At 34.7% G+C, this 16,552-nt stretch overlaps 1 protein-coding gene across 2 annotated transcripts; it reads left to right on the forward strand.

Moving 5' to 3' along the window:
• The first annotated feature begins 7,916 nt into the window (after nt 1-7,916).
• LOC127108473 (ribosome biogenesis protein bms1) lies at nt 7,917-16,182 on the forward strand. Of its 2 annotated transcripts, none has more exons than XM_051045945.1 (17): nt 7,917-8,312; nt 8,421-8,511; nt 8,803-8,921; nt 9,039-9,229; nt 9,345-9,555; nt 10,448-10,688; nt 11,070-11,434; nt 11,771-11,888; nt 12,150-12,340; nt 12,552-12,895; nt 13,193-13,292; nt 13,370-13,588; nt 14,248-14,487; nt 14,633-14,842; nt 14,926-15,195; nt 15,299-15,508; nt 15,804-16,182. In XM_051045945.1, the coding sequence occupies exons 1-17, from the start codon at nt 8,040-8,042 to the stop codon at nt 15,957-15,959; spliced, it is 3,549 nt and encodes a 1,182-aa protein (XP_050901902.1). In that variant the 5' UTR covers nt 7,917-8,039; the 3' UTR covers nt 15,960-16,182. The 2 variants fall into 2 exon arrangements, with proteins under 2 accessions (XP_050901902.1, XP_050901901.1); XM_051045944.1 differs by having other exon boundaries at nt 7,918-8,312; nt 12,147-12,340.
• The last annotated feature ends 370 nt before the right edge of the window (nt 16,183-16,552 follow it).

A 16,552-nucleotide genomic window follows, 5' to 3' on the forward strand; every position in this document is an offset into this window, starting at 1 on the left:
ACAAAAGTTTTTTAGGATTTTTGTTATTATTATGTACATTAATGGTCCAAGACCACACCAACAAACAAAATATACACAAGCAAGATATATCACACAATATGATCCAAATGGACAAAGGGAAAATGACATTTAACATAAACAATTAGAATGGTATGAATAATGACAAATGAATAAAGCTTAAAAATTAAAGTGCATTAAAAGTAAATGGCTTGAAATCAAATGTTAGTTGTTAATGAGTTAGAAGTTAATATTGTTTTGCTTTTGCTTTTTTTTGTTTTAAGTCATTCTTTAGAGAACACTTAACCCATTTATCACAATCATGGATCCTTTAGCCAAGATATCTTCCAAAGGAAGGAAAAAAGGCCAAGTTTCCATACAATACCATGAAAGAGGGGAGACTTACAATCTCACAAATTAGAATGTTATGCCTTTTGTGTCGAAAATTTAGCGTTATGTTAAGCAATCGTAATTGGACTTATATAGAAGTCACAACTATTTGAGGTCGGGCAATATCATTTTGGTGTTAATGCATATTAGAGACATAATATAATGGACAATGCTCATGAAACATACCACACACAAAAAGAATATGCAAAAGAGGTGGCATAATCTCATCCATACTTATGTCAATTTTGTAATCAACTAGCCTTAGGATTTAGAGACATCATAGACCAAATGAAATGGATGTATAAAGAAGGGTAATTAGATGAAGAGGAAGGGGAATGGATCATAACTCAAATTGGTCAAATGAGGACTTTTACCAAGTTAATATCATTCATTCATTTTGGGAGATGAAATGTACATTCCACCAATCCCCTAAATCCAATGATATTAATCTAGCAAAGTCAAATCAACCTTGACCAAGGCCCAACAACACAAGTCAAACATACATAAACCATCACAAGAGGTCAACACAATTATTTGGCATTTATTCAATTTAAAAATACTAAAAATAATGCATTAAATTAAATATGGTTTATCAAATTCCTAAAATCTCATCAAAATACCAAAGAAATGGCCATGGGATTTATCATAGGTCAAACAAGGTCAAAGGGCCTTGGAGAAAAAATTTCAGAATTTTTAAAGACTTAAAAGTATTTTTAAGCAATTAAAAATAATTACAAAATCAATTAAATCATGAAAAATATTAATAATGATCCAAAAAATAATTTTAATTTAGAATATGAAAGAGAAATTTATTTAATTTTTTTTGGTGAAACTCTCATATTTTTTGGATCAATATTAAAATTAATATGAATTAATGAAAATCAAATGAATTAAAACATAAATCAAAAAATTAAAAAAACGTGAGCCACTTGATCTCCCTCATTAATTGAGGTGGCATATCAAGTGGATCAACGCGCGCGTTCCATGGTGGAACCTAGTCAGCGCGCCACATGCGTGGTAATCAAAACCAACGCCTAAGATTAAAACATTTCAAATGGATCCTGTGGTCTGGAGACGTGCCAATACACCGCTAGAGCCAGAACTCCGGTCTTCTTCTCCGGTGGACCTCACCGGACTGATCCACTCTCAACCATCACCAAAATAAAAAAAGGAGGACATGATCTGAAAGAAAAAATGGCGTAGAGCACGAATCTGACCTCAATTTCAACTAACTCCAAATATATAAAAAGATATGAGGAGTTGAATTTTGAGGCTTGATAACTGAGTTGCTTCGATTTGACCTCAAAGTAACTCAATCTTCTTGCCTACATTGGTAGGACTTCAGACAACCAAAGATCCAAGAGAATTGATGAGACTTGAGTGAGAATCGAAGAGAAGAAGTTTTCTGAAATTTACCTTCAATGTTGTGCATAAATGGATCTTGCTTGCTTCAACCTTGATTTGATCACACTTGAGAAGCTTGCAGGAGAGGTTTGGCAATGGTACAAAGCTTTGGATCCCGGAGTTTCTGAAACTCCAAATAGTGAGATTCAAACTCAATTTTCAAATTGAAAATTCTCAGGTTTTCCTTTGAATGGTGAGGGTTTTAATTGGGGGGCAAAGTTGGCGCGCAAGGTGTGTTTGAATTGAGCTCCAAGGGCCTGTATTTATAGCAATTGAGACTGATATTTGCATACTTGAAAAATTGCTAAATTTGGACATTTCATGCATAAGCTTACATAGGCGTGTACATGCCCATGAAGCAATCCAATTTGATCCATGTACAATCATTCTGAAGTTCAAATGAGGCTTGGATGTCAAGGCAATGTGAAATGTGAATTTTGACATTTGATTTCTTCCAATCATGCAGACCTGTTAAAGCCATGCGCAACCCTAGCAAACTTTATCCAAAATGCATGAACTTGGGTTCTTTGGAAAGCTTAGATAAAGGGTAACAACTATGATGTTGGACACTTTTTCATTTGGAACTTGGATCATGGTGAATTTTGAGGTGGAAGTTTGGAAATTTCAACATGTTGAAATTTTTTCTAAGTGTCAAGTCATATATCTCAATATTCCACCTTTCTTAACGTTTTGTGTGAGCTTCAAATGAGAAAGGTGTCTTCATAAAAGTTGTAGATCTTTCAAAGAACTTAAAAATGGTGACAAATTTAATGTAATTTGGATTTAAAATGATAGAGTTATGCATTTTTGAAGTTGAGGAAAATCACTTGTTCAATGGTATAGGTCAAAAATGACTTATAATGTATCCTCATATCACATGCTCATAAAAGTTTAATTAGCTCTCACTCCAAACATCAAAGTTGAATTAGACATCTTTAATTTGATTATGAAACTTGGAAATATTTCATATCATAAAAATTGAGCAAGTTATGACCTTGGGAAGTTGACTTTCAAATTAGGGTTTAGACAAAATGACTTATAATGTTTCAACATAGAAAATGAGTTTACAAGCAAAACTATATCTAGGTATCAACATGAAAGTTGTTTGAAATGTCATTTAGAGTAACTTTTCTCTTGTAATAATTTTCATATGGTGAAAATTGTAGGAGATAGGGTCTAGGGAGACCCAGTTTTGATCAGATGAATTCATCTGGCCAACCACCATCAACCAACTTGCTAACCTTCAATTCTCTTGACTTTTTAGGCTCATGGTAGATCATATATGCATAATATGATGAGTTTTGAAGTATCCCTTGAGAAATTTGATCAATTTGTGAGATAGCTTGTTGGAGAAGTTACTTAAGATACCTAGTCAAACTAGGGTTTCCAAGGTAAATCACTTCCAAACTCTTGAAGAATGCTTGATCAATATATCATGTAGAGATCATTGGGACTCATATATGATGCTTAGAGACGTTGTGGATCAATCCTTGGTTGTGCTTTTAGCCATGAGGATCTCAAACCCTAGGTGTGAACTTGATGAATTTTGATGATCATGCCCTATCTACAAAAGAGTTAGGCAAATACAAAGACATTTTTTTGGTATTTTGGTTAGTGAAATGATAAAATACAAGTATGATACAATCACATGGTGCTTGGTGATCTCTCCCAAAACAAACCCAATGAGAGGGGGGTAAGAAGGATGCCAAGGTATGATCTCAATGTTAATGCATATGATGAGATTGCATGAGGGATCTTAGTGTCAAAATTGGGGTCTTACAATGCCATACCCCAATTTTGTTCTTATCTTTTTTCATGACATATGGCTATAGAAAATGAATCTTCATCTAACGCAAATATGAGAGGTATTCATGATCATATATCATCTCATGTTTAATGGATCGTTTCCTCATTTAAAAAAAGTCAAAGTCAATCATAAGACCAAAAGTCAATAGTTGATTTTGAAGATCGTTTTGCTATTTTTATTTCATTTCACCCATTATCATATTATTAATAATTTTCACCAATAAAATGTTAGTTTTCAAGCTTCTAAATTTTTTTATAAGCTTTTACCATGGGTTGAGCTTACGAACCTTAATCTTTGGTTTTATATGGACTAACAATCAACTTGGTGAATTTTAATACCAGACTAATCTCGAACCTTGTCCAAGCTTTTATCATAGGCTAAGATTTAACCTAACCTTGGTTTTACCACGTGCTAAACAAGAACCTAAGAGATTTTACCATGGGCTAATCTCAAAACTATCAAACTTTTATCATGTGCAAAGCTTGAACCTAAACAAGGGTTTGAGCACACAATCCCCAAACCAAAGCTTTTACGGATTTAACTTATAACCCTAACAATCCCTAAATAGATAGTATTCAACCAAGATGTATACAAAAGATTCCCTTAGTGAATTTACAATTCTACCTTTCTAGAATTACAAAATATCCTCACTTACAAAAGAATTATCTTAAATAAGCACTTAGGCTAAAACAATATTGAGAGAAAGTTAATTTTTTTAAAGAGAGAGAGAGAGAGAGAGAGAGAGAGAGAGAGAGAGAGAGAGAGAGAATGAAATGAAATGAGAGAAAAGACCTTTATTTATAAGTTGGCTCAAAGAGGAAATTGGCTTTAATGATTTTTAAGATGATATAATCTATTAAAACCTAATGCTAATCGATTAGAAATTTCAATAGTAATCAATTACCAGTTGGAAAAAGGAAAGAAAAGATATATGGTCGTTGTACATCATTAAGGTGTTGTCGTAATCACTTAGAGGTCAATTTTGAACCGATTTAATTAATTAGACCCGTGCTCCAATTGATTAGACAAGACAAAACTTTGTCCATATAAATTATGACTGCTCCCAATTCACTTCACACAACTTCAAGACATTTTAGAAAATATTTTATTGAGAAAAGTCAGTTTGAAAATAAGTTTTAGTGTGTGTTTTAGGCATTCACTTTTACAAGAATGCCATTTTGATTTTACAAAAGACTCACTCAGACTAAGGTAGGGTTTTCTTGTACTTAAAAACTTTGTCAGATGCTTTCTTTTGTAGACACTTGCTTGAGTTCACTTGAGATGAGGCTTGAGCTCATATTCCATTTAGGTTGCCATCATCAGATAGTCAAGTCCATCAAACCTTAATACTTAGGCTTGCATCTTTATTCGATTAATCACTGATGCTTGACTTGTTATAAGACATTTAAGTCATATCAATTATTTTTTATCATCAAAAGGTCAACAAAAGTTTTTGTCTTTGTTAAAGACATATCACCTGCAAAATAAGGTTTCACACATTCCTTATTCAGGAAATAATGATATCCAAATATAACATTTTATATATACTTGTTCTCCGATGCAGGATGTTACATCTACATAATCGAACCAAGCATGAACATAAAAAAAGGGAGAAAGGCATGACTAATCTTTGAGCGGGTTTCACCATCTTCAACCATCTGATCTGACCGTACTTGCTCCCACGAAATAAAGCATTCTCAAAAGAGTCAGAGATAGATGCAAGGTCGAGACTAGTCGCTTTATCTAGTTTTTGATCCACAAAGATATTCTCAAGATGCAAATTCTTGAGATCTCCTTGAGCGGTTAAAAGAGTTGCCTTTGTAACAGATATCTAAGACTGAGTAAAACCCAAAGCTTTATCTTTCTCTGCCACTTATCTCTCTAGTAACTTCACCTGACCAACTAAAGAGCCATGGAGGTTAAAAGAACTCAAGGCGTCACCCATACCGGTAAGAGAAATATAAGCCTTCTCTAATTCTTGCAAATACATATCATGTTGAAGCATAAAATTACGAGTAACGTCTTGCATCAATTATCTCTTTTTATGATGATGATAAGCCAAAAGAACATTCTACGACCAAATCCACAAATGGCCATAATGGCAGGCGTTCGTCGGGTGTACTACGCCAAAGTCGATGCTTCCTCCTTAGACCACAATAAATTCAGCAGAGACGACTGAGTTAATTTCTTCATCACTTTGACTGAAGCATGGACGATGGTCGATGTTGGAATGTTCAAAAGACGTGCAATCTTCGAGACAACTCGAGCTCCCATTTTCATTTGCTGAATTAGTTCCTTGCACTTTATTGAATCTATATATGGCAATTGACAAAACATCAAAAAACATTGTAGGGGAAGTTAACCAACATCAAATGATAAAGATAATGGAAACTTACCCAAAATGACCTTTATTTCCTTTATGGTATCAACATCCATCAACAAGCGGGTTTCGATGAATCGCTTTAAACATTTCCTTGAGGCTTCATCTCGAGGGACAATGACCCTGTCATAACCCAATTCTTTAAAGAAGGTGATTAACTGTTTCTTCAGGTAAAACTCTTATTGGGAGATGTCACATTCCTCATAGACGTATGACCCATTCTCTATTAAAAAGTGACCTTGGCTCCAAAACTTACAAAATAAACTCATACATCATATTCTACTTCAATCTCAATGTCACAAATCTTCGTATGGACCTATTTGTTGAGAGGAATAACTAAAAAGAACTGATCTTCAAAATGTTTCACACTATTAAAATACACTTTGAAGTAACGGGTAACCTGCGTCAGTGTAATTAAGCATTGACCATGTGACCGATTTGCTGAGCTACATTGTACCATGAAAAGATGGAAAAAGAGTGACAAATATGGCTTTCCTTCCTGATAGTCACACAAATATTGGAAAAATTAGACACATGACCAACTAAAAGGGTTCAATTACAAGTGGGAAATCATTAGATGGTTAAGAACATCAATTTCAAAACCATTGAAAGGCAACAGGAGGAGGCCTAAAATCGAAAATGTACACTCATAAAAGTGATGACACACCCATTGTATTCGCTGAAAACTTTTTTGTCTTCTTTAGGGATCAATATGCCCTATTTAGAAGAAGGATCCAATTCAAGAAAAACCCTTTTAGGACTACCTTCACGAGCAAAGATAGAAACAATTGCCAAAATTGCAAGGTCTATCCAAGTAACAGAAGTATCCTCCTTTTGTTCTTGACGCATGATGGACACCACTTCCATCAGTTAAGAAAAATGGTATGTTGCAAAAATGCAGATGACGAAATAGCAAAGGTAATGAGCAAATAAACCACATAACTATCCTAAAAAGACCGTGCAATGTCTCACTGAAACAAAGGAAATAAACAATATCAATGATCCAAATTCCCTCAAAAATATACTCGAGTACTCTATTATCTAAAGGTCATCATGATAAAGTAAATGAAAAAACATCTAAAGCATGAGACATATTTAAGGCACGAATTTCCCATGATAATGATGTCACGCTGCAACTTTTCACTCCAGTCGAGTAACATTTTATAAAAAGGGACAAACACAAAAAAATCCCCACCAAAGCAGAGGCATAAGTTTAAGGGCAACTGTTTTGGACCGACCAAATAGAAGTAATTATGAACCAGAGAGCTGAACAATCCACCACATGACATGCAGTGCAGGTACGCTATCCTAGTCTAAAATGCAGGGGATCTCGATCCAAGATCAACCAGACAGATCTCCGTATTCCATGCAAATAGATTAACAGACGATTATAGCCTCTTTATTATATAAGAGGGAGATATGCCCTTTCTCAGGTACATTTCGAATAGAAATCTCATTCACTTCATCTTACTCTCATATTGATTTGGACGTTGGAGTGCTAATCTTGTACGCCAATCCCTCATCCACCGTATTAGAAGCTCAAGATGGTGCAACAAGGTATTTTTGAGTTTTCATAGGATTTGAGAGTAGTCTATGAGTTGCAATGAGCATTTAAAAAAATGTTTAATACTCTTTTTGATTTCGTATATTAATTTTGGTGTTCGTTTTAGTTATTTAACATAAAAAAATATCCATTTTAATCCTTTAATTCTTCAAAATGTGCCATGCTAGTCATTTTTGTTTAATTAACGATCAATTTCTAAATTTTTCCATAGTTAATTAGACGAAGAAGACTAACCCTGTTAATTTTGATGAGTAATTTATTTTAGAAGATAAAAGTTTCATTAATTCTTATGAAAAAATATGATCATTTTATCTATTTATATTAATAAAATAAAAAAATTATTCGTATAGTAGTCACTGCTCAATTCAACCCGGATTTACCCAATAGATTTCTAGGTCTAACATTCTGCAAGATACAAAACACCAAGTTGTTACACCAAATAAAACCCTAAACCCCAACAGAACACACTAAACACCACACTCACCAATTTGAATACCATGGCCGTCAACGATGCTGATCAATCTCATAAAGCTCACAGGACCCGTCAAGCCGGTCCCAAGAAGAAGAACAAGTCTAAGAAGAAGCACGATGCCGATGACGGTCAGATTATGCAAAACCCCAAAGCTTTCGGTTTCTCCTCATCCAAAAAAGTCAAGCGATTACAATCACGCGCCGTCGAGAAAGAACAGCGACGCCTTCATGTTCCCATCATCGATCGCACTTACGGTGAAGCTCCTCCATTCGTCATTGTCGTGCACGGTCCTCCCCAGGTGCGTATTCTATAATTCTAATATTTTTTTCTTCCGAAGTTCCAATTTCGAGACTTAGGGTTGAGCTTAATTGTTGTTTAATGTTTTTACAATTGGGTTTGATTTCAGGTTGGAAAGTCACTTTTGATTAAGTCTTTGATTAAGCATTACACTAAGCATAACTTGCCTGATGTTCGAGGTCCAATTACAATCGTATCAGGTTTGTAATGTTACTACATTCTTATCACTATGTTTTCGTTCTCTAGTGGAGTTGGGTGCTGTTTGGTTAATCAAATAATCTCATTATCATTTAAGTGCTTATCTCTAACGAAAAGTAAAATAAAGTCCAGTTGTTTTCTTTACAAAAGCTATAGCTATTCAGCACAGCTTATGAATATAGTGTAAGCTGTTTCCATAAACACTCTCAAACAAGTCTTACTAATGTGTAAATTCTCCCATGATTGGGAACTTGGATTGGAATGATAAGGAAATGTTTGATCAATTGTGTCAGGAAAGCAAAGGCGGCTGCAGTTTGTGGAGTGTCCAAATGATATCAATGGCATGTTAGATGCAGCCAAGTTTGCGGATCTAGCACTTCTTCTTATAGATGGAAGTTATGGTTTTGAAATGGTGAGTTATCTATAATAAGTTTTAGGTTTGTGAATATGGAAGTCATTGTGCTACTATGATTGTAATTAATTTTAAGAATCATGTTCCTTGTTTTTAAAGGTTTTAACTTGGTTGCAGGAAACATTTGAATTTCTTAATATTATGCAAGTTCATGGGTTCCCAAAGGTCATGGGGGTTCTTACTCATCTTGATGGATTCAAGGATGTTAAAAAGTTGAGGAAAACAAAACAACGACTCAAACACCGGTTTTGGACCGAAATATATGACGGAGCTAAATTGTTTTACTTATCAGGCCTTATTAATGGAAAGTAAGTGGTTGCCAGAAATATGTTATGTTTCTTCTCTTACACCTGTTGGTTGACAGTGTTTGCTAATATTTGGTACAAGTTTAACTTTATAATATTGTCTTTTCTAACCAAACAGGTATGTCAAGCGTGAAGTTCACAATCTGGCTCGGTTCATATCAGTCATGAAGTTTCATCCTTTATCTTGGCGAACTACCCATCCCTATGTTTTGGTGGATCGTTTTGAAGATATCACTCCTCCTGAACAAGTGCATGCAAATATAAGATGTGACAGAAAAGTCACTCTTTATGGCTATCTTAGAGGTTGTAACATGAAAAAGGGCAATAAGGTTTGTTCAATAGTTCTACTATATTTTTGCCTTTATATGATACTAAATTCATCATGATCTAGAGGCTCGTGCCTGACTGCAACAATAATGCCCTCAAATGATGCCTCAGTTGGTTATGAGCAACAAGCTGAAAATTGTTTTTATCATTATCCTGTATTTTGTATTATTCACAACATAGTAGTTATCTCCATTTTCACACTTTGCTTTCCTCCTTTTAACTTTAACAAATTCATGTTTTATTTTCTCCCTTTTATTTTATTGTACACCCTTATTAACTAATTGTGTAAATAGAGAGAAGTAGTATAACAAATATGTAGAGTCAATTCATGCTTAAATTTAAAATTTTTAACAATAAGTGGTTTAACGTGAGACGAGAGGATAGATTAGTCACTCAAAAATGCACGTGCCCACTATCTATTCTGGCACTACCCGCTTCATCTTCCTCTCCTGATATGGCCAGCGCATTCACTATTAATTGATGGTTGATTTGGAATGCGGGCAAATCAAATTGGTTCATGATATCAAATTCTAATTGGAATTTCATTACTCAATTTTTCATTTCCCATGGCTTATAATTGAATAATTCCAATACCCAATTCGTCATTCCCCCACGGGTTAGCATTTTTTAATGACTAATTAAATCCCAACCTTTCATATTAATCTAATGGACATTAATTAATCCTCTCATCTCTCATATTAAACCACTCCTCTCACTTGATATCCCCTCATATGTATATTATAATAATAATATAAAGCAATTCAGCGATGTCACGTTTTCACACTTTTAATTTGTTAGTCTGTTTTGAATGATATGGCGTTCAGGTAGTACTTGAAGTGCTCTGCCCCCACCCCAAATAAATATATTCAGTCTGATTTGTATTTTGGAAATCAGGTGCACATAGCTGGAGTGGGCGATTATGGTTTAGCTCATGTAACTGGTTTGCCCGATCCATGCCCTCTCCCTTCTGCTGCCAAAAAGAAAGGACTGCGTGATAAAGAGAAATTGTTTTATGCTCCCATGTCTGGCGTTGGGGATCTTTTGTACGACAAAGATGCTGTGTACATAAATATTAATGACCATTTTGTTCAATTTTCAAAAGTTGATGATGAAAACACTGCTACGACAAGCAGAGGTTACTGGCATATTCTATTTTTTCATGTATTTTATCCATGTTCATGAAATTAAATCATATTACGATCATACGGTGGCAGACTTGTTTATTATTCATTAGCTTTATCTTTGTGAAACTGAAATCATATTATGTTCACATGGTAGCAGTTTTCTTATACTATGATAAAATAAATTCAGATAGTTTTTTGTCCTGGAATTTGACACTCATGTATGTTACTCCTTTATTACATTCATTGATATACTGTATTTCTATTTACATTTTTATGCTGTACCAGGCATAACACAATGGTGAATTTTGTTTTGCTTTTCCTGTTTTTTTTTTATTTTTTTTTATTTTTTATTATTTATTTATTTTGTATTTGTATTTTTATTTTATTCACAGGAAACGGAAGAGATGTAGGAGAGGTTTTGGTGAGATCACTTCAGAATACCAAATACTCAATCAATGAAAAGCTAGAGAATAGCTATATAAATCTTTTTAGCCAAAATCCAAACGTGTCCCCAGAAGCTCTATGTGATGCACCTGTAGCTGATATGGTTGGTGAAGATAATAATGGAGTGGATTCAGATGGTTCAGAATCATCTGATCAGGATGAAGCTGATGAAGCTAATGGTTCTGTTGATGATGACGATGCAACAGATAGTACTACAAATAGAGGGCACTTAAATGAACAGATCGAGTTTCACAATGGAAGACAAAGAAGAAAAGTATTCTTTGGAAATGATGTTGGTCAAAGTGATCTGGTGGTGAGTCTTAGGGATTTTGTTTCTGTATGGAAAATCATGTCCAATCATACATACATGAATGAAACTAGTTTTTTGTTTTTTGGCCACCCTTTGATTCTTGAGGGAATTTGTGTGTGCTTTCAAACTTAAAATGGATTGAATTGCAGTCCCACCTTAAACTTGAGTTGAATTCACTGACTCGGTGAATAAAATTGTTTATTGTTAAGGAGTAAATTGTTACTTAAAATGGATTGAGTTGCAGTCCCAACTTAAACTTAGATATGTATGTCATTTTGCATTGAGAAGGTTATGCTCTAGTGGGAATGCTCACAATTTCTTGACTGGTTTCATTGATAGGATTCAGAAGAAGATGATGAAGAAGATGAAGAGGATGGGGCTGCCAACGATAATGAGGAATCTTCCAATTCAGAATCTTCTGAAGAGGACGAAGCTGACAGTGATGATGAAACACATGGTGCTTTTTTTCTCCCTTGATTATTAAGATTTGTTTATACCCTGTCTCTTCTTTTCTGGCTGTGCAAATGTGTAGTACTCATGCTCTCAGTGCTAGGTCTTGTTAGTTAATAATCCATCAAATCAATATGGATAATAGGAGCGCATGGCATATTGTTTTCTCACTTGTTTCTCCCATCTTAGTTGCTAAGACTAGAATTTGTTTCTGGAGCCTTTATATTTTTATTTTTTATGACTTTCCTTTTTTTATTCCTCTCAGAAGATGATGACATGGGAAATGTGTCGAAGTGGAAGGAGTCATTGTCAGAAAGAACTCTCGCCTTAAAACCTCCTAGTTTGATGCAACTCGTGTATGGGGAATCTACTAATAATTTGACTTCTATGAATGAGGAGATTGATAGTAGCGATGATGAAGATGGTGACTTTTTTAAGCCTATAGAAGAAGTGAAAAAGGTTAGTAGTCTACTAATTTGCACCACTTGTAAGTTATTACTCTGGTAATTATTTCAACGTTTCTTTCCCCTGTATGCGTCAATTAAATAGCAATATCTGAAATGTGCACTTGACAGATTTTAAAAATCACATATTTTGCCGGATTTTCCAATATCTGCTTATTTGCTTATTTATTAAAAAACCTGTTTGCTTATGTCTTTTTAAACTATAGCAAAATATGAGAGATGGGCCAGATGATAGTATGGTCGATGCTGAGGATTGTTCCAAGTGTGCCAAACTTATTAGCCGGAAATGGGATAAGGAAGCTGAAGAGGAGATTCACAACCGTTTTGTGTCTGGGAATTTGGCAAAAACTGCACGCAAAAATGAACTGCAAAAAGCTAATACTGAAGAGGATGATGAAGATGTCTATGGTGACTTTGAAGATTTAGAAACAGGAGAAAACAGTGAGATTTATCAGACAGATGCAGTAGCAACAACACATAAGGGAGTTGATTTAGAAGCTAAGCAGCGGAGGCTTAAGAAACTTGCGCTTCGTGCAAACTTTGATGCTCAATATCCTTTTTTCTCTCTCCGTATACCTGTCTAACATGAATGACTACATTTTACTTATCGATATCCCTATCCCTCCCACCCCCCTCTAAAAAAAGCAAACTATTTAGTACATAACCCATTAGCTAACTCATTCCCACCCCTTTAACTTTTGGGTATTAAAGGATTTTTATATCAAAGCAATTGATATGATAACAATTGGAATGTGAAACTACTGTTTTTTGCTACTGTGACTTGTAACATTAAAAACAAGTTAGCATGAAATGGGCTTTATGTTTTGTCACCTTAATTGTAATCCACATATAATCGTGACCCTGAGACACCAGAGGATGATGCTGTCAATGAAAATGAAGCCGAGATCCATCGTGATCAACCCACTGAAAGTAACTATTTTGACAAGGTAAAACTGTTTGCATGCACAAAATGTCTGTTTCCAAATTATTGAATTGCTGCTAATCAACTCTTGTACTTTGCCAGTTAAAGGAGGAGATTGAGCTTCGAAAGCAAATGAATATTGCTGAACTTGAGGATCTTGACGAGGATACCAGAGTAGAGGTAGAAGGCTTCCGAACAGGGACATACCTAAGATTGGAGGTTAATAATGTTCCATATGAAATGGTTGAACACTTTGATCCCTACCATCCAATATTGGTTGGAGGGGTTGGTTTAGGAGAGGAAAGTGTTGGATACATGCAGGTCAGTGGAACTTTTTAAAGCCTAGCTTCTTCTAAAGTTCAAGTAGAGATAGATGTTAAAAATTTGTGTTAAGTCTAGAAATCTCTGTATGTCAAAGATGTCTACAATTAGGGGCAATAACATACAGGAATTGTGTGTTGATTTCTAATCAACTGATTGGAGCTTCTAATTGGCCTGGTTATTTTATGCAATATTCTCAAGGACATATCACAATACTTAGTTCTTAAGAATAAAGATGAGCGTGTTTTGTAATTATCTTAGAATAGTACAATGCTAAATGGTATCAATAGAAATTCCTTGTTTTTGCATACACAATAACTTCTGCATTTGTTTGGTCAAACATTTCTCCCTGATGACCAATGTATGTAGGTGCCTGTGTTAAAGTTGAAAAGTTTATTTAAGACATCAGTTAGGAAAAGATACATGAATGGTGATATAGATCATTTACATAAAAGGACGGGAGTATAATGAGCTGTTTTATAGCAGATAAAAATTGACTTAAAAAATATGTCATGACTTGTTAGCAGTTTTCATGTTAACTTGTCAATGCTATGTTGATAGATTTTTTAATTTTTTTTTCCATTCTTTTAATATCATCTGTTTTCTTTTTCCTCTTTGCCCTTTCTTCTTTTTAAAAATTTACTCTTTTTTTCTCTCAGGCCAGGTTAAAGCGGCATAGGTGGCACAAGAAAGTCCTGAAAACTAGAGACCCTATTATTGTTTCTGTTGGATGGAGGCGTTACCAGACAACGCCAGTTTATGCTATTGAGGATCTCAATGGAAGACATAGAATGCTAAAATACACTCCAGAACACATGCATTGTCTTGCTATGTTTTGGGGCCCTCTCGCACCTCCCAACACTGGAATAGTTGCTGTTCAGACTTTATCAAACAAGCAGGTTAGGCAGCACATTCTTTGCTCATGTCAAATGGTTTCTCCTATTTAAAGATCCTCTCAACGTGGATGCTATTTTTGTATTTCTATTTCTTTTTGTTTCCTGTTTTAGTTTTGCTCAGTGACTGGAAGGTTGTATATGATTTCAGGCAGCTTTTAGGATTACCGCAACTGCAGTTGTTGTTGAGTTTAATCACGCTGCCAGGATAGTGAAGAAAATCAAAATGGTTGGTTATCCATGCAAGATATTCAAAAAAACAGCTCTTATCAAGGATATGTTCACTTCAAATCTTGAAGTAGCTCGGTTTGAAGGTGCGGCTATTCGAACTGTCAGCGGGATTAGGGGGCAGGTCAAGAAGGTACATAACCCGTCACTCAGATAATTGAATACTGATGATTTTGTTCTTCTCTATTTTGTTCTAAGTTATCTTTTAATCTGCAGGTAGCAAAACAAGAGATAGGTAACAAGCCAAAAAGTATGGGCGGCCAGATCAAAGAAGGAATTGCTAGGTGCACTTTTGAAGACAAAATTCTGATGAGTGACATTGTTTTCCTGCGAGCATGGACTCAAGTTGAAGTTCCTCAGTTTTATAATCCATTGACAACAGCATTGCAGCCTCGCGACCAGACATGGAAAGGAATGAGGACTGTTGCAGAATTGAGAAGAGAATGCAATCTCCCTATACCTGTAAAAAAAGATTCTCAATACGAGGTATGCTCTGGTTTGATACCACATGTTCATTTTCCCCTTCCAGCCGTGTTTTAAGACATTTCTCCTCCCTATCTAATTTTCCCTTTTCTTTATATTTTGGCAGAAAATTGAAAGGAAGCCTAGAAAGTTCAATCCATTGGTGATTCCCAAGTCTCTTCAGGCAAATCTTCCCTTTGAATCAAAACCTAAGCAGACACCCAAGCAAAAAAGGCCGTTGCTTGAAGAGAGAAGGCAAAAGGGTGTTATCATTGATCCCCGCGAGAAAAAAATTCATGCTCTTGTTCAACACCTTCAGTTAGTGAAAGGCGAAAAGGTACGCCAAAAAATCTCTTTTTTCCTTGCCTCCAGGTATTGGTCGTGGAATTGTCTTGAATACTAGCCATTTTTATGGACATGCCCGTACGGAAATGTATTTGATTCATGTTGAGTAAATTCCTGTGATTTATGTTAAAAGTCTAATTTATTACACTGAATAAACTGAATAAAATGATATTCCTTAAGTTTTCCATATATTTCTGTAGCAATGAATAACATTGATATGATGCTTGTCACTTAAACAAGAATTACTTTGAGTGACATTTCCTGGTTTTTCTTTGACCCTGTTGTAGATGAAAAAGCGGAAGCTTAAGGAAGGGGAGAAGAGAAAAGCTGGTGAAGCATTGAAAGCTAAAGAGGAGGAATTGTCGAAAAAGCGGAGGAGAGAGGAAAGACGAGAGAAATACCGAAAAGATGACAAGCTCAATAAGAAAATTCGGAGAGCATAGGTTCGAATTTTGTCTCATTCATGGAGATAGTTTTAGAAATGTTGGCTACCTATTTTTGGAATTATATTTGTTTTGCATTTATTTTTATTGACTTTGAAATGAATTGGATCATGCCACATGACAATTACTGTAATTGGTTTATTTTTATACGTGTTTATGGGAGATAATTGATGAGACAATGAGGAGAAATTTATATAAAAATGGGGCTATGCTATTCAATTCATGATTACAGAATGAATATATTGGAATATCAATAACGATCGCATAATTTTAGAGTAGCTGTATTCGATAAAGCAAGAGCTATTTCATTGACACGCCTTCTAAACCCAGCTTAAGAGTGTTGTGGAAAAAAAAGAACTAGATAGATGTCCAATAAGATTTCACAAACACCAATAATAAGAAAAGGTAAAATCACCCAACATTTAATTGTGAGATGCACCTTTTATATATTCATAAATACTCGTAATTTTTGGAGATATATTTTTGAACCGTATAAATTTATTTTAAAAATATATTTTAAAAAATTTCGGTATTTTCAGAATTTGAAAAAACAGAAAAATAGTAGTTAATAGTAATTTGATGCATAACATAAA

This window comes from Lathyrus oleraceus, chromosome 7, assembly GCF_024323335.1.
Source record: "Lathyrus oleraceus cultivar Zhongwan6 chromosome 7, CAAS_Psat_ZW6_1.0, whole genome shotgun sequence".
NCBI classification, from domain to species: Eukaryota; Viridiplantae; Streptophyta; class Magnoliopsida; order Fabales; family Fabaceae; genus Lathyrus; species Lathyrus oleraceus.

Excerpts from the sequence above, each read along its gene's own strand:
- LOC127108473 (XM_051045944.1), top strand. The coding sequence starts at position 8,040 with ATGGCCGTCAACGATGCTGATCAATCTCATAAAGCTCACAGGACCCGT. Across the intron at positions 11,889-12,146 it reads CAGTGATGATGAAACACATG|AAGATGATGACATGGGAAAT; the intron begins GTGCTTTTTTTC and ends TATTCCTCTCAG. Across the intron at positions 12,341-12,551 it reads CTATAGAAGAAGTGAAAAAG|CAAAATATGAGAGATGGGCC; the intron begins GTTAGTAGTCTA and ends TTTAAACTATAG.